The sequence below is a fragment of the Pinus tabuliformis genome, chromosome 8, assembly GCF_031772625.1.
Source record: "Pinus tabuliformis cultivar Carrire ecotype Pingquan chromosome 8, CPIR1, whole genome shotgun sequence".
Classification (NCBI taxonomy): domain Eukaryota; kingdom Viridiplantae; phylum Streptophyta; class Pinopsida; order Pinales; family Pinaceae; genus Pinus; species Pinus tabuliformis.
The window spans coordinates 616,073,598-616,100,027 of record NC_142294.1 but is presented as its reverse complement, the minus strand read 5'-3'; the positions used below and the strand labels follow the sequence as shown (position 1 = coordinate 616,100,027).

The 26,430-nt window shown below is 37.7% G+C and overlaps 3 protein-coding genes and 1 pseudogene across 6 annotated transcripts; 2 read left to right on the top strand and 2 right to left on the bottom strand.

Annotated features, from left to right (window-relative positions):
- The first annotated feature begins 2,580 nt into the window (after positions 1-2,580).
- On the top strand, positions 2,581-12,581 carry LOC149237005 (uncharacterized). Its single transcript, XM_089369111.1, has 2 exons — positions 2,581-3,200; positions 11,882-12,581. Exons 1-2 carry the CDS (start codon positions 2,581-2,583, stop codon positions 12,579-12,581), a joined length of 1,320 nt encoding a protein of 439 aa, XP_089225237.1.
- A 3,003-nt stretch (positions 12,582-15,584) lies between these two features.
- LOC149237004 (uncharacterized) lies at positions 15,585-20,127 on the bottom strand. Of its 2 annotated transcripts, none has more exons than XM_089372558.1 (3): positions 18,783-20,127; positions 16,013-16,303; positions 15,585-15,783 (listed from the first exon to the last, which is right to left on the bottom strand). In XM_089372558.1, exons 1-2 carry the CDS (start codon positions 19,433-19,435, stop codon positions 16,015-16,017), a joined length of 942 nt encoding a protein of 313 aa, XP_089228684.1. In that variant the 5' UTR covers positions 19,436-20,127; the 3' UTR covers positions 15,585-15,783; positions 16,013-16,014. The 2 variants fall into 2 exon arrangements, with proteins under 2 accessions (XP_089228684.1, XP_089228683.1); XM_089372557.1 differs by having other exon boundaries at positions 15,585-15,761; positions 18,783-20,121.
- Positions 16,228-26,136, bottom strand: LOC149237002 (pentatricopeptide repeat-containing protein At2g22070 pseudogene; annotated as a pseudogene). 2 transcript variants are annotated; one of them, XR_016246269.1, is made up of 3 exons: positions 26,026-26,136; positions 22,480-25,889; positions 16,228-16,303 (listed from the first exon to the last, which is right to left on the bottom strand). The product of XR_016246269.1 is annotated as a pentatricopeptide repeat-containing protein At2g22070 pseudogene, transcript variant X1 (transcript). The 2 variants fall into 2 exon arrangements; XR_016246270.1 differs by lacking the exon at positions 26,026-26,136 and having other exon boundaries at positions 22,480-26,015.
- Positions 21,264-22,852, top strand: LOC149237003 (kinesin-like protein KIN-14I). The gene is made up of 4 exons (XM_089369110.1): positions 21,264-21,454; positions 21,994-22,320; positions 22,496-22,570; positions 22,772-22,852. The coding sequence occupies exons 1-4, from the start codon at positions 21,416-21,418 to the stop codon at positions 22,850-22,852; spliced, it is 522 nt and encodes a 173-aa protein (XP_089225236.1). The 5' UTR covers positions 21,264-21,415.
- Positions 26,137-26,430: the final 294 nt, after the last annotated feature.

Genomic DNA, 26,430 nt, shown 5'->3' with positions numbered 1-26,430 from the left:
CACTCTCGCCAAAAAAAAAAAATCACTCCCTCCCTAGTGCTTTCATAGGTGGTTAAGATTCTCAACCCTAGCAATTTGGCAATCAATGGTAATGTTAAATTCTTATTATGAAATGATTCAGGATGTTTAAGAGTGGTTTCGACCTTATTGGATTTCATATGGAGAAACTAGATTTTTAGAAATCACTCAAAATCCAACAGACTTAATAGTTTTAAGGATTTCAAGATTTAGGGGATTGCAATGTTTCCAATTGATTATGTCATGTGTGAGCGTATGAGATTGGCATTTGATCAAGAGCATGAAGCCCTTTAAGTACCTTGATTTTGGTGTCGTTGATTGTTGAACTTCGTTGATGTTAGTGGTATTGCTTGTTGAACTCCTCTACCATGGCTTAACTAAAATGTACCCTTCACTCAAAGGAAAATGATTGGCCAGGCATGCTAAGCCTTTTCTACCATATTATAAGGTTGAGGAGATGAACCCTTCACTCAAATCAAAATCATTGGTTAGGCATGTTAAACTTTTTCAATTTCTACCATATTATAAGCCTTTTCTACCATATTATAAGGTTGAGGAGATGAACCCTTAACTCAAATCAAAATCATTGGTTAGGCATGTTAAACTTTTTCAATTTCTACCATATTATAAGGTTGAGCAATCCAAGTTTGAATACTTTGGGCTTGATGATGTTTATGTAGCTCTTGTTGATGATCCCATTTCTAGTAGTGCTGAATCAATGATGAGTTTCATGAGTGATCATGTTGATCAGTGATTTGTAGTTTTGTTGTCTAGTTTTGTTGCTACTACTACTACCATTGAAGTTGTAGAGGAGTCTGAGTCCTTAGACTCTGAGCCAGATGATGTTTATGTAGCTCATGTTGATGATCCCATGTTTACTAGATGATTGATGTTATATGGTTTAATCCATGTTTTTATGCTCTTAATAACTAATTCATCATTCTACATGTTTTTGTTGACATATATGCATCAAAATATATAAAACTAGCAATTGCCCCAAAAAGTGCAAAGAGAGGCCGATAGAATTTTTAAATTGAAAAACATGTATTTTAATTTTCATAATCAAACAATAACAATTCAAACATTAAATTTAATTTTTTTTTGTTTATTTTTTTACTAAGTTTATAATTTGTAAGTATATCAAAGTTTGTTAACCAAAGCATGCATTCTAGAATGTCATTACAACTGCACGCTGAAACATTAAATACTAGACACTCAAAATGCCAATGCATTTTAAAAATCAACCAAATTAAATTAAATTGAGTGTGTCACAGATCCATTTATGCATGCAAAAACATTTATAAAAAACAAGAAATTGTAATGTGGTTAAAAATTGTATTGCTAATACATGGCTTCTTGTAAAACGTTAAAAGTTCAAATTCAAAGGTTAGAAAATATGCATCTAGGAATCAAATCACTATGCAAAGACATTGCATTCATATTTAATTATAGGTTCCTAAGAATTGAGATAGTCAAGTAAAATTCAATTAACCACATGTAGTTTTTCTATATTGAATTGTAAATAGTGTTTTTCCATTCAATTGTAAACTAACCACATGTAGTTTTTCTATATTGAATTGTATATAGTGTTTTTTCATTTAATTGTAAACCATGGAGAGTTCATTCATGTAATGGGAAAATTTGACATCATTCATGTAATGGGAAAATTTGACATCTGTGCATATTCATCTAAATTTTTATTTTCAATATAAAGCAGTAATTGTCTTCACAAATTTTTATGTAAAGCAATAATTGTCTCCACATTGAATTACACTTTTATTTTAATAAAAAATAATCTATACATATATATATATATATATATAAAGTATTTTATTTTTTTGTTATTTTTATTTTATATTTCAAGAGTAGAATGAATTGTAGGTCCATATATTGCTATAGATAGAAACAAATCTTTGAACATTATCCCTGTAAGCATTGAGCTTTGTAATTAATATTTGTGATGGAAAATTATTATTTTAATTGTAGAATTTCCATACTTAAAAATTAGTCTACCTAGGCGGTAGAATGGCCCGTTTTCCGTCACCGGCCGGAAAATCGTCCGGCTCCGGCCAACGGGAATGTCTCCGCCCTCTGCCACCCTCCCCTATAGCTCCGCCACCCTCCTTCTCCGGTTCTCTGCCACCCTCCCCTGGCAACCCTGACATTCCCTGCCAAGGCCTGACAAAAAATCGGTAGACTACTCCCATCCACTGACTTACTTTCGCCCTTTTCCTTTATTTTCCTTGCATTATTATTAGATTTTTTAAGTAGCATCATGCTTCACAGCTCACACTGGCTCATCCCTGCGGAGAAGCCAAATTTATCCATCCGCAGGTTGCGAACCCTCGACACTTAGTCCGCTCTTCTCTCGGTTCTCGCCATCTCCAGCCTGTGACAACCAAATCTCTGGTCACTCCGATAGGTCGACCTGAAAACTATTCCGGCGCGTATATATGTGGGGGTTAGGTCTCTATGAGAGTCGATTCCGTGAAGCCTCGAGACCATGTGTGTTCAGCAGGATTCGATCTGATGACGCTGTGAGATTATTATTTTTTGGTACAAATGGATCCGTGCTCGTTCGTGAAGGTTTTGGTGGGAGGTTTGGCGCTAAGAATCCCCGTGGCCTCCAAACCCACCAGAGCAGGCATTCATTCTTCAAGATTTCCTTGTTTTTGCGAGATTAAATTTGATAAATTCCCAGTCCAGATAGCGGCGGTTCCTCTCATTTCTGTCGACGCTCCTGCCCCTGATGTCCAAAACTTGGTGGCAAGCTTTCATCTGGAGCATTCGGAGCTAGTGAAGCCTTCCAAGAATTATTCTTGCCTCGGGGTTTCGAATCCGCAGCTGGACATTACGGTTTACACAGGCCGGCAGGGTTCGAACTGCGGTATGAACTTGGGAAAGGTGCTGGGTAAATTCTCGGTTCCTTTGGACTTGGAGGGAGCCCACGAGAGGTTGGTCGTGTTCCACAACGGGTGGGTGTCTATTGGGAAAAGCTCAGCCGGAGATTCGAAAGCGGGACCTCAGCTTCACTTGAACGTCCGGGCAGAGCCTGACCCAAGGTTTGTTTTCCAGTTTGACGGTGAGCCCGAGTGCAGTCCGCAGGTCTTGCAGATTCAGGGCAATATTCGGCAACCAATTTTCAGCTGCAAGTTTAGCCGCGACAGGAATTCTAGATCACGGTTGGTGCTCTGATTCTAAGCTACGCATTATTTACTCTCAACTACATTGTGCAGAATCTCTAGAGCTTGGTATACAGGATTTTCTTTTGAATTGAATGAAAAAGGACGCTACCGTGAAATTTAAATCCCTTATTTGTTTTCACAATATGCTTTCTATTATCAACCATTAATGTGTGGCAAGCGTGCCTTTACCAGTTTGGCAATATTACAAATGACTTTCTATTGTTATCATTGTGTCATTATGTGGCAAGTGTGCATTTTCCCAATTCTGGCAATATTGTTAGATATTCTACAGTTTCAACAACGATTCTTCATGCGGAATAAACTCAAAGAATCATTAAATCTTAATGCCCAGGGATACGAGTTACCTCCAGCCATTGGTGATGTTTTGATGAAGGCCACAGTCCACTTGCTTGCTTCTTCTTCAGCACTCCAGCTACAATCCAAGCAAAAGAAAAAAAAAAACACAATAATTCTGAAGGCACTTCCAAGCTCTGCTATCTCAGCTAGATGGTGTAAAACTGAAGGGGGTTGAGAGATGAGCTTGGGGACCAAACAGATGAACATATAGCTAAGCTTCCATCAAGCTTCTCATAGCTATGTGTTAGATGTCCACAAATCAAGGCAGAGAACTCGAATCAAAGTGATGGACCACTTTAGTAGCTCCTAATTACAAAATTAGTAATTGCAGTTGCCTTTTCTTAACTTAAGGAAACTACTGCAGTTGGTTTCCATAAGTTAAGGAAAGACTGCAACTCCATAATTGTAGGCAACAATTTGTGCAAAATTAATGGAGCTAACATTCTCCCACTTGGTCCATACTTCCAAACTTAATGTCTCAACTTAAAAACCATTGATAATCTGTATTAAGTAATAGATACATGAATCATGGCGATAAGTCCTCTAATGACGAGTATTATCTTCCATGTATTACTATGTATTTATTCTTATTATAATTTATGTGGCAACAATTTCTTAATGAATAAACCTTATGTTTATTCTTGGTCCTTCTTAAATGAATTTTCTCAAATCAACTTAAGGTGCACATAAATATGAGAAAAAACATCACAATAATTAAGAATTTCATTAAAATAACATTGTCCATACAATGAAAAACTACATAATGGAACCAAGTCCCATATTCAATACATGATCCTTGAATTTAAACGGTGGCATGCCCTTAGTCAAAGGATCAGCGATCATTAACTCAATGCTGACGTGCTCAATGACCACTTTCTTTTCTTTAACACGTTCCCTTATAGCTAAATACTTAATGTCGATGTGTTTATTTCGACTCCCATTTTTAGCCATAAAAACAACAGCTGAATTATCACAATATATTCTCAATGGCTTAGATATAGAATCCATAATTCTAAGCCCAGAAATGAAATTCCTAAGCCATACACCATGTAAAGTAGCCTCAAAACAGGAGACGAACTCGGCTTCCATAGTGTAAGTGGCAATCAAGGTCTGATACATCTCCACTGGCCAACATAAAAATGTAACCTGATGTTGATTTACGTGAATCAACACATCCAGCAAAGTCAGAATCTGAGTAGCCAATTACTTCCAAGTTGTCCGTCCGTCTATACATAAGCATGTAGTCTTTGGTTCCTTGAAGGTACCTCATTACTTTCTTTGCAGCTCTCCAGTGGTCTAAACCTGGATCACTCTGACATCATCCCAACATTCCCACAACAAATGCAATGTCAGGTCTTGTGCAGACTTGAGCATACATTAGGCTTCCGACAGCAGAAGCATATGGAATGTTCTTCATTTGTTCCCTTTCAAAGTCGTTCTTCGGGCATTGGTTCAAATTGAACCTATCACCCTTCACAATGGGAGCTACACTTGGTGAACAATCCTTCATCCGAAATCTCTCTAAAATTTTATTAATATAGGTTTCCTGGGACAGACCCAAGATGCCTCGAAATCTGTCTCTATGGATCTTAATGCCAATGACATAAGATGCCTCACCCATATCCTTCATATCAATATTTTTAGAGAGGAATTGTTTCACCTCATGTAGCAAACCCTTATCATTGGTTGCTAGCAAAAGGTCATCCATATATAAAACAAGAAAACAAATTTTACTCCCACTAACCTTCAGGTATATACATTGATCCATAATGTTTTCTACAAAAATAAAATAAGAAATTACATTATGGAATTTCAAATACCATTGGCGGGATGCTTGTTTTAAACCATATAATGACTTCTTGAGCTTGCAAACCAATTGCTCACCATCATTAGAGGGGAATCCTTCAGGTTGTTTCATGTAAACCTCTTCCTCTAGATCTCCATTAATTCTATCTATGGAGATATGACCTAGTCTCTGGTGCCATAATTTAGAGGAATCTTCATTAATAACACATCTTTTAGTGCCAGTGTGAACATGCATTGAATCATATGTGACATTGTTTTGTAAATTAATGCAGTAAAGACCATTAGACAAAATACCATTCCCAACATAATCAGATTTATAGAATAGATTGAAAGATTTTTCTGAAAAGTTTAAGGAATATCCAAAAGGTACAAGCCTTGAAACTGAGATCAAGTTTCTAGAAAAACTTGGAACATAAAAGGTCTTTTCTAATTCCAAAACAAAACCACTACTTAAAGTTAAATAACATGTTCCTATAGCTTCCACATGCGAGCCCATCTTGTTTCCTGATAAGATGCTTTGCTCACTTCCCACTGGCTTCCTTAGGTTTTGCAAACCTTGCAAGGAATTCGAAATGTGAATTGTTGATCCAGAATCAATCCACCATGTGTTAATATTAACGTTAACCATATTAGATTCATAACAAACAAATGAGATTATTTCCTTAAGTTCGAGAATGTCACAACGAATTTCAGAGAAATTTGCAGGTTGTACTGCTGCATCAAAATAAAGAATCACATGCTTATGTTAAAATTGAGGCTTAATAACTTTCATGTTTTACCAATGTAAATCATGCTAAAAAGAATTGAATCAAATGACATAAAAATTGCCCGTGGGCTAAATTTTTAATTCAAACAGATTCAATAAAACTTTATGATAAAACTTATTAATTCATAACTCCTATGGGTAGGTTATGAAATTTTATCCTAATTAATTACATAAATATAATAAAAATTCCTGTGGGATAGAATTTATTATATTCAATGTAAATCATGCTAAAAGGAATTGAATCAAATGACATAAAAATTGCCTGTGGGCTAAATTTTTAATTCAAACAGATTCAATAAAACTTTATGATAAAACTTATTAATTCATAACTCCTGTGGGTAGGTTATGAAATTTTATCCTAATTAATTACATAAATATAATAAAGATTCCTGTGGGATAAAATTTATTATATTCAGTGTAATTAATTACAATTTAATGTCTAAATAATCTTTATGTGATCTTATCAAACAAAATATATAATTTTATTTAATTAAAGATGTTGTGGCTATTCTCTAATTAATTAAAATTATATGGATCACTAGACATTATTTTTCTACATAAACAAAACTTAACCAGAGAGAAAAATAATGTTTACTGAAGGGAGTAAGTCAAAATGACATTTTAATAAACTCCATATAACTGTAATAATTTTTCCAGCAAAAATCAAAATTTAAAGCAGTCAGCATTACCGAAAATGACTACAAATTGATTGTTCAATTTATAAACTTAACCCGGAGATTGACTGAAGCAGCGTTGATCTACTTTGCACTTGCATAGCAAATGCAGTTCGAAGGCTAGCTGGCTTGACTTCAGGCTCCGTCCTTAAGTTTATAAAACAACAAAAATTGACCAGCAAACAAGCTATTTTGCTCACAAGATAAATAAAATTAAAATTAAATTTACATTAAATTTCAACAACGCTAATCTGAACTTCATGCAAAATAAACACCCTTTGAACAACAATCATATGCTATCAGAACTCTGACTTCTTTACATATATGTCGGTTGAAGCATATAAATTAAAATGATTGTGGACACTATTATAGGGCATGAAAACAGATAAATGATTTGACAGACATATTATTAGTCAGTCTCACAGTGACAATCATTATGTCGGGTTTTGGGATGATCTACAATATTTGCCATGTTTATAGTTAACGTTACAAACCCTTCCACCTGTACATCATCAGGACAAGCATTCATTATCGGGATGATGAACCTCAGATGGGAAGGTTCGAAACGTTGACCATAAGACATTGTATATGGGCACATATCACATATCATCCCACAATCCAGACCAAATAATGTGTTAATTAATTAACTACAGTTCAGCCATATACTAGAGCGCTCCAATACCATACAAATTAGTATCTAATGCTCGCTGATCAAGATAGGCGATGTGCCAACCGAGTCAATTTTAATCATAATCATTACCACATCATACTAGCAACTACCTTGCAATCTGGAAACTTTACATATTCTGAAGAAACAAAAAGTATATTTTCAGTCTTTAAATCCGTGTGAACGAGATTCAACTCATGCATATCTGCCACATATCACTGGCGAAATTAGGAAAACAAAATCCTAAATAGATACTGCTAGTACCCTTTTCAAGAGCCATGGCAATGCCATCTCATAAAACAAGGCACCATCCAATATTATATTTTGGAGGCCATTAACGTTAGAATATGTTCACAATTTCCACAAGCGATGACTAAAGAGGTATTAGAACATAGGATTTCAACTTCACTAAACAAAATACTTAGTATAAAATTAAGAGGCCTATTCAAATCCCATTGATTCTTGATGATGACAAAGTAATAAAAACGAAAGCCTCCAAAACTTTAAAAAAGTGAAGTGAAGGTTCAAATATGGCTACAACCATACGTAAAAATAAAAACCGAACTTGATGTGAAGAGAAATTTTAAAAGTAAATCTATCATGAAAGAATTATCTTAACAAATAACAAATAAGGCTCACAACATTCACCAATTGGAGCAGCACTATAAGAAACCAACCAATTGAGTATTCTAGTGAAGGGACACGGACAAAAGCATTTATAAAAATAAAATTACACACATGCTACAGATTCCAACAGTTGTCTTCCAACCTCCCGGACAAGATCAATTGGAAATGGACGGTAATCGTTTTTCCGTAGAAAACCATATAAGCTTGGCCCAAGCTTCTCAAAAACAATGCAAGTGTGGTTCCGATAGTCAAAACATTCGCGCATCTGCACGCAGCTCTATTGCGAAAGGGCATACATCTCAAGCAGTCATTTTAAAAAAAAAAAAATTGTGAAATATATCCTTTAAATCAATTAAATCATCTTAGCACGTAACCCAGCATGCCCATCTATTAAATCTTGGATGTAAAAATAACACACATCAAGTAATACATCAAAACAGATAGTGTCCACACGTTGTTTTCTCGTATAATAAAACTTCACCCCGGTGTTCGCAGTTAGCTTAGATGCATAGCACAGGTTGCATGTTCAAACCCCATCCCATGCCCTCACTTCCTTAAAAATAATCGCAATGAGAGCAAATACGTTCAGGTTTCAACTCTCGCAGAGTTGATCGATCTCACAAGAAGCATAAGTTATTTTCTAAATTTTCTAAATGCACAGAATTAAAAGACCCATCAACAGAAAGATCCAATATCTGATCTTACTGATATGAAGAAAACTCCAGACCTCGGCTAGGGATACGACTACAGCGCAGTTTTGACTTGACTTTGAAGATAAATGGGTCTTTAAATTTCAGAAGAGCCCTTAAATTTCATGCGACCCTAAACTCCAACATCAAGCTTACGCTGTATACTTCAATGCCAAACTTTGAGCTTAAAAAAAAAAAATTGAGAAGCTCGATTACAGTCTTTACAAAACCCATTAACTTAAATCCCGCAAAGACTTGGATAAGATGGAGTGGAAAGCATGCCAGTCAAACAAATGGAAATGTAAACAATAACGCATGCATGACATAGATTCTTGGCCAACACACAGCAAGGCAGAGGTAAAAGGGCTCTGATACCAAATGTTAGATATTCTACAGTTTCAACAACGATTCTTCATGCGGAATAAACTCAAAGAATCATTAAATCTTAATGCCCAGGGATACGAGTTACCTCCAGCCATTGGTGATGTTTTGATGAAGGCCACAGTCCACTTGCTTGCTTCTTCTTCAGCACTCCAGCTACAATCCAAGAAAAAGAAAAAAAAGAACAGAATAATTCTGAAGGCACTTCCAAGCTCTGCTATCTCAGCTAGATGGTGTAAAACTGAAGGGGGTTGAGAGATGAGCTTGGGGACCAAACAGATGAACATATAGCTAAGCTTCCATCAAGCTTCTCATAGCTATGTGTTAGATGTCCACAAATCAAGGCAGAGAACTCGAATCAAAGTGATGGACCACTTTAGTAGCTCCTAATTACAAAATTAGTAATTGCAGTTGCCTTTTCTTAACTTAAGGAAACTACTGCAGTTGGTTTCCATAAGTTAAGGAAAGACTGCAACTCCATAATTGTAGGCAGCAATTTGTGCAAAATTAATGGAGCTAACAAATATTTCAATTGAATATAGATGGCTTGGAAATTCTTCACCTAGGTGGGTATCTTATTCTGCCAAAGTCACCCAAACATGCAACTGGTCTTAACCACTTGAAGCAGCCTGCTTACTTGAGCAAGACAGCCCATGAGGGATGACATTGACTCGGATGACAGGGATATGAAGCATTCCCACTTCAACATCTCTAACCAAGCCCTTATATTAGACACACAAATGTCCCCATTTCCAGTGAATTTTCTGATCTATAAATTCGGTGGTCCTCTCCCAATCAACCCATAACTTTAAAATTTGAATAAACTACTGGATCAGGTTGAATGTTGGCTGTCTTCTGGCATAGATTGCGGGTAATGGGATGTTTAGAGTGCCCATTATCAAACTCCATGCAAAATTGGTATATATATGCTATAATATTTAATGTCAAACTGTCCTGCAGTTTAGATTATATTTTAAGAGCTAAGCACCATAACAAACCCGATGGTGTCTTTTTTCTGTTTGTTATTTTGCTATTTTTTTTTTAATGTAAAATTTGTGTATGCTATTGTAGGTTGTTTGTTTGAACTTAGAAATTTGAATTTCTTTAGCAGATTTTAAAGAAATGGGGTGTTTAGAGTGCCCATTATCAAACCCCATGCGAAATTTCTATATATGCTATCATATTTAATGTCAACCTGTCCTGCAGTTAAGATTAAATTCTAAAAGCTAACCACCATAGCAAACCCCGGTGATGTCTTATATATTATTTATGTAAAATCTGTGAAGGCTATTGTAGGTGGTTTGTTTGAAATTTGAACTGCTTTACATAAAAATTTGTGGAGGCTATTGTGCGTGGTTTGTTTGAAATTTGAAGTTTGAACTGCTTTAGCAGATTTTAAGGATTTGTATCATTAGAGTGTGTTTCTGTTGTCGAAATAGTTTGTCATGTTTTGGATCGTATGAAGGGATTGTTGTTTGTTTTTTGTTTTTCCTTTGTATGTAGCTAGAGATTGGTATACAGGATTTCCTTTTGAATTGAATGAAAAAGGACGCTAGTGTGAAATTTAAATCCCTTATTTGTTATCACAATATGCTTTCTATTATTGTTGCCATCAATATGTGGCGAGAGCACCTTTCCCAGTTTGGCAATATTACAATTGACTTTCTATTATTATTGGTATCAATGTGTGGCAAGTGTGAATTTTCCCAATCTGACAATATTCCAATTGAATGTAGATGGCTTAGAAATTCTTCACCTAGGTGGGTATCTTATTCTGCCAAAGTCATCCAAACATGCAACTGGTCTTAACCACTCGAAGCAGCCTCCTTTCTTGAGCAAGACAGCGCATGAGGGATGACATTGACTCGGATGTGAACCTTAACAGGGATATGAAGCACTCCCACTTCACCATCTAACCGAGCCCTTATACTAGACACTCAAATGCCCCCATTTCCAGTGACTTTTCTAATCTATAAATCCAGTGGTCCACTCCCAATCAAACCATAAATTTAAAATTTGAATAAATGAGTGGATCAGGTGGAATGTTGGCTGTCTTCTGGCGTAGATTGTGGGTTATGGGGTGTTTAGAGTACCCATTATCAAAACCCATGCAAAATTTGTATATATGCTATCAAAATTAATGTCAGACTGTCCTGCAGTTTAGATTGAATTCTAAGAGCTAACCACCATAGCAAAGCCCGGTGATGTCGTCCTTTTTTTTTTTAATTTGTGTAGGCTATTGTAGGTGGTTTGTTTGAAATTTGAAATTTTAGTTGCTTTAGCAGATTTTAAGGAAATGGGTTGTTGAGAGTGCCCATTATGATATTTAATGTCAGACTGTCCTGCAGTTTAGATTAAATTCTGAGAGCTAACCACCGTAGCAAACCTGGTGATGTCTTATATGTTTTTTTATGTAAAATTTGTGGAGGATATTGGAGGTGGTTTGTTTGAAATTTGAAATTTGAAAGTTGAACTGCTTTAGCAGATTTTAAGGTTTTGTACCATGAGAGTGCGTTTCTGTTGTGGAAAGAGATTGTCATGTTTTGGATTGTATGAAGGGATTGTTGTCTGTTTTTTGTTTTTCCTTTGCATGTAGATGTTTCTGTGGATGGTTGCATGTTCTTGTTCTGTTTTATTAGCAGGGGTTTAGAGACTGTTTTTGTATTTGTTGATTTCTTTTGATTCTGATTACACCTTTTTATCTGTCACAGATCGATCCAATGTGACTCAAGTAATAGGGGCTGGTTAAGCTCCTGCAGTAGTAGTCGGGAGAGAGATATAAGGGTACGGAAAGGATGGTTGGTTATGATACATGATCTTTCTGGGTCTCCAGTTGCAGCTGCATCAATGGTAACTCCTTTTGTTCCTTCAGTTGGTACAGATAGGGTTAGCCGCTCTAACCCTGGAGCTTGGCTTATTCTTAGACATATGGGAGAAGGCAGTTGGACGCCATGGGGTCGACTGGAAGCTTGGAAAGAACGCGGCGGTAGTGACGGTTTGGGCTGCAGATTTGAGCTTGTGGCAGAGGGCTGTGGATTGGTTGGCATGAATAATGGGATATTGCTTGCAGAATCAGTGATCAGTTCCCAGAAGGGAGGGAAGTTTCTGATTGACATGGGTAATGGACGGTCAGGATGTTCATCCCTCAATTCTCCTGTTGCAAGTCCTCACAGCAGTGGAGATTTTTCTTTCAGCCAGTTCCCCTATCCTGTTTATAAAGGCTTTGTGATGAGTTCTACTGTTCAGGGAGAACGTCAATGCAGCAAGCCCGTTGTACAAATAGCCATGAGACATGTTAATTGTATGGAAGATGCTGCAGTCTTTGTGGCCTTGGCAGCAGCAGTAGATGTGAGTATGGATGCTTGCCAGCTAGTCTCACGGACGCTGAGAAAGGAAGATGGGATTTTTTAGTTGTGTCAGACGTTGTATAAACAAGTTTTGATCCTTATTTTTGTCATGGGATAGCACCATGTTTTCTGCATTTGGGCTTTGAGATTTTTCCACAAACCCAAAAGCATATTGTTTGTTTGCTTGCAAATGTTCAGTTTACCACATGTTATTGTGAATTGTACGTGGTGCTGCTGCCAGTTATAAGCATTTATCTGTGATCATTACTCGAGATCATCGATATACTTTTCTTTGCGGGCTCGTTCTTGGAGCTCTATCGAAGATTCTAAGAAGGGCAGCAAATCCCACTCTTAATATAGTTAATCTGATAATTGTGACAGGGAGAGGTGGCTTTTCTGTATTTAATATAATGTTAGGCTCTTCTCCTCCTATTTCACAGATGATGAAGTTGGTTTAGTTAACAACCAAAATTAAATGGAGGCTGAAATGAAAAAAATCATCATACAATCTTCACCGGTGTTGCAACGAGTGTTCTTTGGTTTGTGGTGACCTTTTTTTTTAAATCACCAACAATCACGTTTAACCAGCGTAACAATTCAGAATATTTTATTTTTAGTTAAAGTGAGGCTCACAGAAAGCTAACCTATCTAACCCATAAGTTATGAGAGGTTAAACATGACCCAAATTTGGTTTTGTGGTTACTTCCGTTCGATGCACAAAATGTGCATTTCTTCCAGGGAATTTAAAGTTTTTTTTACTTCTAAAAGGATCTGTACAAAGTTTTAAACGAAATTCCGAAAACTTTTATATTAAAAAGCTTTGCTGGGTAACGATTTTTAATGAAAATTTCCAAGATTTTTTTGATGGGTAAAAAATACCCAGCTTTTTGTATTTAAAGTGTGTTTTATCGTTTTTTTTTTACCAGCAAGAAAAGGTTCATGTGTTTTATTTATTTTAATATCATAAATAGCAGTGCTTGTTTAATTTAAAAATTTATTTTTTCCATAAATTTAAAATTATTCACCATACTAAACAATGATATAATTGATCATTTGACTTAGTATATATGAAAGTTCACTATGTTAAATAATGATATAATTAGTTATTGAATCTAGCAATAAATGAAAGTTCACTATGTTAAATAATGATATAATTAGTCATTGAATCTAGTAATAATATAATTGATCAATGGAGTAGTCTACCTAGGCGGTAGAATGGCCCGTTTTCCGTCACCGGCCGGAAAATCATCCAGCTCCGGCCACTAGGAATGTCTCCTAGCTCCGCCACCCTCCCCTGGCAATCCTGACATTCCCTGCCAGGGCCCGACAAAAAATCAGTAGACATCAGATGAATGGCCTTTTTGTTGCAGTGGTGTCGTTGTTGCAAGCTTCATCAAAGCCCCTGCGTAAAATTGGTATCATCACCAAAGTGCAATATGCAACGCAGCGTAAGGTTCATGATTCGTAATTATCAAAAGAGTGCTGTAATAACATATGTACTGGCCTGACAGGTTAGTGCTGTAATAACATCTGTACTGGCCTGACAGTGACCTTTTCAGGTCGTAAACCAATTCTAATGACAAATTTCATTAGTTGTTTTAAAACGAACATTCACACTATAATTTATGTAAAGTCACAATAACGAGTTACAAGTCTTACGTTTTCATTTGTCAAGATTGACCATATAATATTATGGTATGTGGTAAATAAATTTTTTTATGAACTTTTATTAGTTAGTACATGTGTGACAGAGAATATCTCTAGAGTTTTTTTTAATCAAGACACTTCCCACAAAACTGGCATACATAAACCACTCCTTTGAACTTTAACCAGTTACAACATATTAAATCAATAAAACAGGATATAAAAATTATTTGTTTAGCGCTTTTTTCCTTTTATAATAATAATCCACCATTTTACAAATGTCAGTGATTTATTCAAATAAATTATTAGTTGATCCAAATGCATTTGGCAGAAATGGAAATCTACTCTTTCCTGCCAGATGTTTGTGGATTATTCAGATAAATGGTTCAAGGATTTTTACATAATAATCCAATTAATTAAAAATAATCTTTTCTGCTTCTTTAAAAATAAAAACACACTCAAATATATATAAAGATTAAAACCAAAAAAAAACAAAAACATCATTAAAATGATGGCTGCAAATATAAGCAAAAGGCCTTACGTAACAAATTTTCACATATAAACAAACATTACACATTCCATTCATTCATAACACAGCTCATGATAAGGGAGAGTGCAAGCTGTGTTAAGGAAGAGTGTAACTGCCCATAATGGTAAAACAAACAGGAGGAACTTTCATAATGATAAAACAATTCCAGAATGTGGGGTATAGCACTTTTTATTCACACACCAAACAGCCCATCAACAAAGTTTGCTTGCACTTTTGCAAGAAAGCAGGAAATAGATTTTACTTCAGCAATTAACAAAAAAATGCGCATGGTTGAAAGCCTTAGTGACAGGCTAAAACTTCATTGCTGGTCGTTATGGAAATCGACTTAGGGCTGTTGCCAACTATCAAATGAAGGTTGAGACTTTAATGCTCGTCGTGAAGAAAATCGACTTATTGCCAACATTCCAACGAACCTAAAAGGGAAAATTATATTACATGATGTACAATAATGCATGTAGTCTGAACATGTAATCTCCCCAAGTTTTCTTGTGCCCCTCATTCATGGCTGCTGATGAGCTGTAAACATGGGGAAAAGCCGCCCCCCCGTCCCTTACAGTTCGCTGCTTAGGGTTGCACGATTTCCATATCCAACCATCAATCCAGTCAACTTCTTATTACTCAGACGCTGTTGGTAGACCGTTGAGTCTTCAAATCTGTTACCAAGTTATACAACAAAAAAATCAAATAAATAATGCAAAATTCATATTTATCTTTGGACAGCAGCTATGTATGATTGGTTTCATTGTGACACAATAATTGTGATAAAATATCATTATGTAAACAAACCCATTTCAAATCTTGCAGATACAGAATCTTCAGTGATTTTAATCACTGAAGAATAGATAATTGCTCTGTACCTATCAGGGAACGGTATCAGGTGACGCAAGCTCTGTGCTAAATTGACAGCATCCTCTGCCTTACTGACTATTTGATTGAAACAAATATACCTCCCATAGGCAGATGGATCTTCATAAGCACATATATGTGCATCCGCTAGAAAACTTATGTCCACACTAGCTAAATTGCCCTTCTCATACATTTGTGCAGCCCCTGCAATCATAAAGACCTCCACCTGCAAATAAACTAGCTTATGTATTGTGTATTTCACTTACAAAGATTAAATCCTTTTCGAATATTCCATATTTATATGTGCTGCCCCTGTGCTACAAGGACTCGCAATTGTAAGCAAACTAAATTATATATTGCACCTCTATGGATTAGATCCTCTCCAGAGGATTACTATACCATATTTGTATGCTTTAAAGCAGAGTCTATATGGTATGAAGATCTCTCATCCTCACCTTTAAGATATGCAATGGTAGATCCTGAGCTTTTGTATGTGATGCCAGGTCCTACAATCAGAGATGCGTTGATTGTCACCATTGTGATGCCAGGTCCTACAATTAGAGCGGCTAACCCTATCTGTACCAACTGAAGGAACAAAAGGAATTACCATTGATGCAGCTGCAACTGGAGACCCAGAAAGATCATGTATCATAACCAACCATCCTTTCCGTACCCTTATATCTCTCTCCCGACTACTACTGCAGGAGCTTAACCAGCCCCTATTACTTGAGTCACATTGGATCGATCTGTGACAGATAAAAAGGTGTAATCAGAATCAAAAGAAATCAACAAATACAAAAACAGTCTCTAAACCCCTGCTAATAAAACAGAACAAGAACATGCAACCATCCACAGAAACATCTACATACAAAGGAAAAACAAAAAACAGACAACAATCCCTTCATACAATCCAAAACATGACAATCTCTTTCCACAACAGAAACGCACTCTCATGGTACAAAACCTTAAAATCTACTAAAGCAGTTCAACTTTCAAATTTCAAATTTCAAACAAACCACCTCCAATATCCTCCACAAATTTTACATAAAAAAACATATAAGACATCACCAGGTTTGCTACGGTGGTTAGCTCTCAGAATTTAATCTAAACTGCAGGACAGTCTGACATTAAATATCATAATGGGCACTCTCAACAACCCATTTCCTTAAAATCTGCTAAAGCAACTAAAATTTCAAATTTCAAACAAACCACCTACAATAGCCTACACAAATTTAAAAAAAAAGGACGACATCACCGAGCTTTGCTATGGTGGTTAGCTCTTAGAATTCAATCTAAACTGCAAGACAGTCTGACATTAATTTTGATAGCATATATACAAATTTTGCATGGGTTTTGATAATGGGTACTCTAAACACCCCATAACTCACAATCTACGCCAGAAGACAGCCAACATTCCACCTGATCCACTCATTTATTCAAATTTTAAATTTATGGTTTGATTGGGAGTGGACCACTGGATTTATAGATCAGAAAAGTCACTGGAAATGGGGGCATTTGAGTGTCTAGTATAAGGGCTCGGTTAGATGGTGAAGTGGGAGTGCTTCATATCCCTGTCAAGGTTCACATCCGAGTCAATGTCATCCCTCATGCGCTATCTTGCTCAAGAAAGCAGGCTGCTTCGAGTGGTTAAGACCAGTTGCATGTTTGGATGACTTTGGCAGAATAAGATACCCACCTAGGTGAAGAATTCCTAAGCCATCTACATTCAATTGGAATATTGTCAGATTGGGAAAATGCACACTTGCCACACATTGATACCAATAATAATAGAAAGTCAATTGTAATATTGCCAAACTGGGAAAGGTGCTCTTGCCACATATTGATGGCAACAATAATAGAAAGCATATTGTGATAACAAATAAGGGATTTAAATTTCACACTAGCATCCTTTTTCATTCAATTCAAAAGGAAATCCTGTATACCAATCTCTAGCTACATACAAAGGAAAAACAAAAAACAAACAACAATCCCTTCATACGATCCAAAACATGACAAACTATTTCGACAACAGAAAGACACTCTAATGATACAAATCCTTAAAATCTGCTAAAGCAGTTCAAACTTCAAATTTCAAACAAACTCAAATTTCAAACAAACCACGCACAATAGCCTCCACAAATTTTTATGTAAAGCAGTTCAAATTTCAAACAAACCACCCACAATAGCCTTCACAGATTTTACATAAATAATATATAAGACATCACCGGGGTTTGCTATGGTGGTTAGCTTTTAGAATTTAATCTTAACTGCAGGACAGGTTGACATTAAATATGATAGCATATATAGAAATTTCGCATGGGGTTTGATAATGGGCACTCTAAACACCCCATTTCTTTAAAATCTGCTAAAGAAATTCAAATTTATAAGTTCAAACAAACAACCTACAATAGCATACACAAATTTTACATTAAAAAAAAATATAGCAAAATAACAAACAGAAAAAAGACACCACCGGGTTTGTTATGGTGCTTAGCTCTTAAAATATAATCTAAACTGCAGGACAGTCTGACATTAAATATGATAGCATATATATACCAATTTTGCATGGAGTTTGATAATGGGCACTCTGAACATCCCATTACCCGCAATCTATGCCAGAAGACAGCCAACATTCAACCTGATCCAGTGGTTTATTCAAATTTTAAAGTTATGGGTTGATTGGGAGAGGACCACCGAATTTATAGATCAGAAAATTCACTGGAAATGGGGACATTTGTGTGTCTAATATAAGGGCTTGGTTAGAGATGTTGAAGTGGGAATGCTTCATATCCCTGTCATCCGAGTCAATGTCATCCCTCATGGGCTGTCTTGCTCAAGTAAGCAGGCTGCTTCAAGTGGTTAAGACCAGTTGCATGTTTGGGTGACTTTGGCAGAATAAGATACCCACCTAGGTGAAGAATTTCTAAGCCATCTATATTCAATTGAAATATTGCCAGAATTGGGAAAATGCACACTTGCCACACAATGACACAATGATAACAATAGAAAGTCATTTGTAATATTGCCAAACTGGTAAAGGCACGGTTGCCACACATTAATGGTTGATAATAGAAAGCATATTGTGAAAACAAATAAGGGATTTAAATTTCACGGTAGCGTCCTTTTTCATTCAATTCAAAAGAAAATCCTGTATACCAAGCTCTAGAGATTCTGCACAATGTAGTTGAGAGTAAATAATGCGTAGCTAAGAATCAGAGCACCAACCCTGATCTAGAATTCCTGTCGCGGCTAAACTTGCAGCTGAAAATTGGTTGCCGAATATTGCCCTGAATCTGCAAGACCTGCGGACTGCACTCGGGCTCGCCGTCAAACTGGAAAACAAACCTTGGGTCAGGCTCTGCCCGGACGTTCAAGTGAAGCTGAGGTCCCGCTTTCGAATCTCCGGCTGAGCTTTTCCCAATAGACACCCACCTGTTGTGGAACACGACCAGCCTCTCGTGGGCTCCCTCCAAGTCCAAAGGAACCGAGAATTTACCCAGCACCTTTCCCAAGTTCATACCGCAGTTCGAACCCTGCCGGCCTGTGTAAACCGTAATGTCCAGCTGCGGATTCAAAACCCCGAGGCAAGAATAATTCTTGGAAAGCTTCACTAGCTCCGAATGCTCCAGATGAAAACTCGCCACCAAGTTTTGGACATCAGGGGCAGGAGCGTCGACAGAAATGAGAGGAACCGCCGCTATCTGGACTCGGAATTTATCAAATTTGATCTCGCAAAAGCAAGGAAATCTTGAAGAATGAATGCCTGCTCTGGTGGGTTTGGAGGCCACAGGGATTCTCAGCGCCAAACCTCCCACCAAGACCTTCACGAACGGGCACGGATCCATTTGTAACAAAAAATAATACTCGCACAGCGTCATCAGATCGAATCCTGCTGAACACACATGGTCTCGAGGCTTCACGGAATCGACTCTCGTAGAGATCTAACCCCCACATATATACGCGCCGGAATAGTTTTCAGGTCGACCTATCGGAGTGACCAGAGATTTGGTTGTCACAGGCTGGAGATGGCGAGAACCGAGAGAAGAGCGGACTAAGTGTCGAGGGTTCGCAACCTGCGGATGGATAAATTTGGCTTCTCCGCAGGGATGAGCCAGTGTGAGCTGTGAAGCATGATGCTACTTAAAAAATCTAATAATAATGCAAGGAAAATAAAGGAAAAGGGCGAAAGTAGGTCAAGTGGATGGGAGTAGTCTACCGATTTTTTGTCAGGCCCTGGCAGGGAATGTCAGGATTGCCAGGGGAGGGTGGCGGAGAAGCGGAGAGGGAGGGTGGCGGAGCTAGGGGAGGGTGGCCGAGCTAGGAGACATTCCCGGTGGCCGGAGCCGCACGATTTTCCAGCCGATGACGGAAAACGGGCCATTCTACTGCCTAGGTAGACTACTCCCGTCCACAATTCCCTTCAATTTGTTTGTCAGCTCCAATCCAATCCAGATAATAGTTGATTCTCGTTCCCATCAAAATAACACATCAGAACAACAAAAAATGAATGTAAGGGTAACGGCAAGAAATGAATGTAAGAATAATATGATTGGAGCAATCTTGCTTATAAACAATCAAGGAACAATTTAAAATCTTGGTTAACACTTACAGGCGAGCATAGTTCGGCAATGTTAGCATTTCAGGCCATCTCCAATTCTGTTGATCCCTTTAATTCGGATATTTGTGTTAGAGCCTTAAAGATTAAATTTCTGCAATTTATGCGAATACGTGAAAGAAAACCCAAGTTCTTAAGTATTACAACAATTTGATTTATAAATACCTGTTTGCCAGAGCTTTCAAGTTTCAAGTTCTACAAGTTATGCTACTCTGTGAAAGCAAATTTAAGCGCTTGAGCATTCCAACAGTTTGGTTTATAAACATATGCTTGCCAGAGCTTTAAGGATTGATATGTTGCAAGTCATGTGTGTATGTTCAAGACAACTAATTTCTTCTGTAAATAGGCCTGTTTAAAGTTTTCGCACATTCGAGCCGTTTGATTCATCTATACATATTCAGAGCTTTAAAGATTGAGCATTAGCAATCTATGTCTATACCGCTTATAGCATATACATTCCTTGCGGCATCGTTTATGCGAAGGTTGCATTTAAAATTATTCGTGTAGTTATATTTAAAGCTCTGGAGTATTCAAGCTGTTTGATTTGGGTATACATCTTTCTAGAGATAATGGATATTGATTTCTTGACTGACAATTCAGAATTCGGAAGCACCAAAATTAAATGTTTAAAGCTTTATACTAGTGTAGCTCTTCATTTACAGGTCTAAAGCTTGAAGGCATTTAGATCCTTTGATATGATATATGCACATTTGTGTAATGCAGCTTCTAGAAGGTACCAAGCTGCAGCATGGCTGCGAGAAATGGTTGATGGAGCTACCGATTTACTGCCAAATGAGCCAACAGAGGAAGAATTTTGCCTGGGACTACATAATGGTCTCATTCTTTGTAATGTTCTCAACTAGGTTATTCCAGGGGCAGTGCCAAAGGTAGGATGCAAATTCTATCCCTTTTCACATGTTTGAAGGATTTGGTTGGTCCTTTCCTGTCATCAACAGAGGCTGCTCTGTTTTGTGTTTGAACTGTCAATATGTCTGTATGTTCAAACATTATAGTTGATTTATGCCTGCGCTCATAACATGTTGATCTACTTATTGTAGAGGTTCATACGCAGAAATTGTTAAACAATTTTCTTAACGAACAGCATTTTTAATTGATTTTTGCTTGTGGTTATCCCAGGTAGTAGAAAGTCCAGGGTCCTCTGGTTCCTTTCCCTGATGGGGCAGCCTTATCTGCGATTCAGTATTTTGAGAATGTGAGGAACTTCCTTGTTGCGGTTGAAGAAATGCAGCTTCCAACCTTCGAGGCTTCTGATTTGGAGCAGGTATGTGCGTTTACACACATCATAGTATCAAGAGGCTGGTCATTGGGCATGTACAAGTAAGTGGGAAACTCAAAAGATTGTGCCACAGTTACATTCATACAAGCCTTCAAAAACAAGTCCATGTTCTATAATTGCAGCAGACCGGACTCTAGATATACAAAACCTATCTCGTCCATGCTTTCTGGAGCACTCTATATTGTTTTACAAACTGTATATGGTTCACATGAAAGCAATCAGTGTTGGACCAAAATCATGCATACATTCTGAAAAAAGAATATTGCGCTTCCTTATGCTTCAGAGTTTGCTCCAAAACGTCCACTGCATACAGTTTGAAAGCAAAATAGTTCATGTCATTGTATATTGTACACAAAATTGTGGCTTTCGTGAAAGAGAAATTTGATCTGCGGAATGAAGCCAAAATTTCTATATCTCGTTGAAAATAGATTAGCAAAATTGACAATGTTTGGTTTGTTGAAGAAATTGCTGGAGGAATACTTATTGTAGGTTTATCTCACTTTACCTTCTGGTGATTGTTTCAGGGAGGTTCATCAACAAAGGTGGTAGATTGCGTTCTAGCCCTGATATTATACTATGATTGGAAACACACTGGAGGACAGGGACTTGTGAAATATGGAGTTAATGTGAAGTTTCCTGATGGAATAAAGCTTCCTATCAAAGGTTCTGGGAAAGCCTCTGATTCCGTCAATAGTTCACCAGTGAAGAACGATCAGGATCAACTTACAAAAAGTGATCTCCTTGGAAACATTGACATAAGTGCCCTGTTAGAGTATCTCTGTATGAAATTTCCTGAGGCTCTCTCAGCTGAGTATACAAACAAAGATTTCTCCTTGAACTGCAATGGGACAGTAAGTAGGCTACGACAGTTGCTGATTGTTTTGCCTCTCAACTTTTTTTTTTTCTGCAAGAATGTGAATTTCAGAAGATATCTTGCATTGATGCTCTTATTTCAGATAATAAGTGATGTTCGTAAAATTTTAAAAATTGATCATAATCAGAAAATGAACCTTTTTATTGAATCAGCATCCTCCATCACAGGTACTGACCAAACTCCTCCTTGCAATTCTTTCTGACAAAAAGGCTGAAGAAGTGCCAATGGTGAGCCCTTGATCCCATTCATAATTCTTAACATAAGCTACCAAAACTTCGTAGTAGAAAAATTGCCTTGTCTCAGAAAGTACTTCTTATATGGTAATCGACTTTTTAAGCAGGCATTGCCTTTGTCATGGGTCTGTGAAAATGCTCTTTGGTGTACTTATGATTACATCTGTCTTCCTAAATTTTTTATTGCACTTTCAGCTTGTAGAATCCATGTTAAGAAAAGTAATGGAAGAGTCTGAACAAAGCCTTGCCAATCAAGGGGAACAGGTAATGCAATAAATTCTGCAGGACTATCATTCACACATGATGATGAGATATGTATCCCTCATAAACCCAGAATATAATCACCGGATTTAAACAGATTAAGAACCATGCACCAAATCTTTGCAAGTGTTCTCTTCCAATTTAAGTCGTTGGATATTCACTCATTTGACTGTACCAGGAAGCAAAGTATCACCTCCAGTTATGCCTAATAAGGCAATGACAACATGCAAAAGGCTCATATATTTGACAAACCTGGCCTCACCAATAGTCTCCACAAGAGCATGAGCCACCCTTGAAATGGTGAAAGCGGTTAGCATCTCTCACAATGATTTCACGTCCAACTACCTTGGAGATGAATTTTGTAGCAGTGTGGCAGTCCCCACAAGCACGAAGGTTTTTGATAATCCTTAGGGTTGTGCCATGGGGTGTGTTGAGAAGCCCGAAGGCAATAGCCAGCTTCTCACTATGGTGGCAAAGAATTTGTTCTTTACGCTCCTCCTTAATATCATGCAGTACAAATTTCATATTTGGCACATACCCTTCCTCTCTGATCTCCCGAGACAATTTCTCCAGCATTGCATAGATCTCCTGTGTTTGAGGATGGCGTCCATCTTCTACCCCAAATACATGTACCTTGTTCTTAATTTCAATCCAGCTACATCCTGGATCCTTTTTTACTCCTCTGTCTTTCATCAATTTTCTCACTTTGGCAACATCATCCCACTTGCCAAATGAGGCATATGTATTTGCCAGCAGAGAATATGCTCCAGCATTTTCTGGCTCCAACATCAAAAGGCTTTCTGCAGCTCGTTTCGCTAAAGCCATATTATCATGGATTCTGCAGGAGCCAAGCAATGCCCCCCACACACAAGCATCGGGCTCCACTGGCATTTTGTTGATCATCTCCTCTGCTTCTTCCAGGCACCCTGCTCGCCCAAGAAGGTCAACCATGCATGCATAATGGCTCACTTTAGGAGTGATGTAATGGTCTCGACTCATAGAAATGAAGTAGTGTCGGCCTTCATCCACTAGGCCTGCATGAGTGCATGCCATAAGAACACCAAGAAATGTAATACTGTCTGGTTTCATGCCCACCCACAGCATTTTATCAAATAACTGGAGGGCCTCCTTACCAAATCCGTGCTGAGCATTTCCTGCAATTATTGCAGTCCACGAAACAGCATCTTGCTCAGGCATATTTTTGAACACTTTGCGTGCATCTTCAATGTTCCCACATTTTGCATACATGGTAATAAGGGAATTTCCAACTGACGTGTAGGAATCGAATCCAACTTTCAAAGTGTGGGCATGGACTTGCTTGCCATTCTCAAAAGCAGCTATGCTTGCGATAACACTCAGAACACATGCAAAAGTGAAATTATTTGGCTTTGGGCCTGATAGTAGCATCTCTTCAAAAAGCTGTAGAACTTCTTTGTCGTCTCCATATTGGGCATATCCTACAATCATTGAAGTCCATGATACTACATCTCGTTCGGGCATTCTTTCAAACAGATGTCGAGCATGCTCTATGCTCCCACACTTAACATATCCTGCAATCATCGCAGTCCATGAAACGACATTCAGTTCGGGCATTTTCTCAAATACGAAGTGTGCATCATCTGTGTTCCCACATTTGGCATACATGCTCACAAGGGCATTGCCCACAGTCCCATCCATCTCTAACCCAATTCTGATAACATGGGCATGGATTTTCTTTCCCTGTTTCAAAGACTCTATGTTAGCACATGCAGTTAATACAGAGGTGCAGGTGAACAAATCAGGCTTCATACCATCCTGTTGCATTTCGACAAATAGTTGGATTCCTTCCTTATCAAACCCATGTTGGGAATATCCTGAAATCATCGAGTTCCATGACACCACGTCTCGTGCAGGCATTTTGTCAAACAGGGCACGTGCAAAATGTAAATCACCAGATTGGGTATAGGCTCCAATCAAAGTATTCCATGAATACACATTTCTCACAGGCATATTGTCAAACATGCGGCGTGCCTCCTCAATGCTCCCACATTTGGCATACAAGCTAACAAGTGCATTTCCCACAGCAACATACGGACAACGTCCGAATTTAACAATATGACCATGGACTCTCTTCCCCTGTTCAAGAACTGCCAGGCTGGTACATGCACTCAGAACACTAGTAAAAGTAAATTGGTTTGGCATCGTGCCCGCCTCTAGCATTTGCTCATAGAGATGTAGAGATCCCTTGTAATACCCGTGCTGTCTATATGAAGCAATCATCACTGTCCATGACACGGCATCTTGTTCAGGCATTTTGTCAAACATTTCCATCGCATACTCCAAATTGCCACTTTTAGTATACCCGGCAAGTGTGGTATTCCATGAACACATGTTTTTCAGAGGCATTTTGTCAAAGACTTGTTGTGCATCTACCAGACTCCCACATTTGGCATACATGTTTATGAGATTGTTTCCAAGAACTATACCTGGGCTGAAATTCATTTTAATTATATGGGAATGAACCCGCTTGCCCTCTTGCAAAGCTTTCATCTGCACACACCATTGCAAGAGACAGGAGTAAACATCGAAACGCACCTTCAAGTCTGTTGGGTTCAAGTGATGCAGCGTTCCCACCGCTTCGGTTAAGCGTCCCCTCCTGCAGAGTATGTCTATGTCCTCCAAAATAGAGTCTGTTGTTTTATTTGCGCTTTCGCTGTAAATTTCGTCAACAGCAATGGCAGAAGTGCTCAAGTCCATCTGCCCGATAGATGTTTGGTAAGTTTGATTACATAACTGGATTGCTAATGCATTCTTAAGAATGTGTATTCGCTTCTCATTTCGGGCCACCAGAGCCCTGATAGTGAAGTACATGAGCCTCGGCCTGCTGTGATTTCAAAAGATATTGTCGGAGCTGTTTGAATTTTCAGAGGAATCTGTCACTGATTTCAATGCTTTCTTTGGTTGAGGTTTTAGTCTTCCTCTCTCCAGCAAAGGTGAACATCCCATCATGTCCTTATGATCCATTCTGCTTTCGTTTCACTTTCTTTCTATCAACATAATCTTTCCACCAAATCTACAAAATGAAAATCCATTGTCATAAATAATTGAAGGAATAAATAGTTGAAAGGCATGCAGAAGCAGACAACAAACAATGGCACAGAGCCAAGCTGATGAACACAACCACAAAAGGTATGGAAAATGTTCTTCACCTCGATATTATTGTCGCCAATGGATTCGACCATTGAAAACCAAAATTTTAACTGTTCTCCACCTTGATATTGCCGTCGTCAATGGATTCATCCATTCAAAGTGAAATTAAAGAGAAAAAAAAAAAAAGCACAAAGAAAAAGGCCTCTGTACATTAAAAAAAATTACTATAAATATTTAACGATTTTTTTCACCTTTTCTGTTAAAAAAAAAATTAACTAGACTTAACTGTTATGTTAAATCAATTTTACAATATGTATATGCACTGTGAAATTTCCATTTCCAATGAAACTCTACATATTACTCCAACCATCCATGCCAAAGGCCTGGGTCCCTTTTTATCTAAAGTACTGGGAGGTAGCAAGCTATCTGTAATGAAGTGGCAGTTAGCCAAAATACCTGAGATT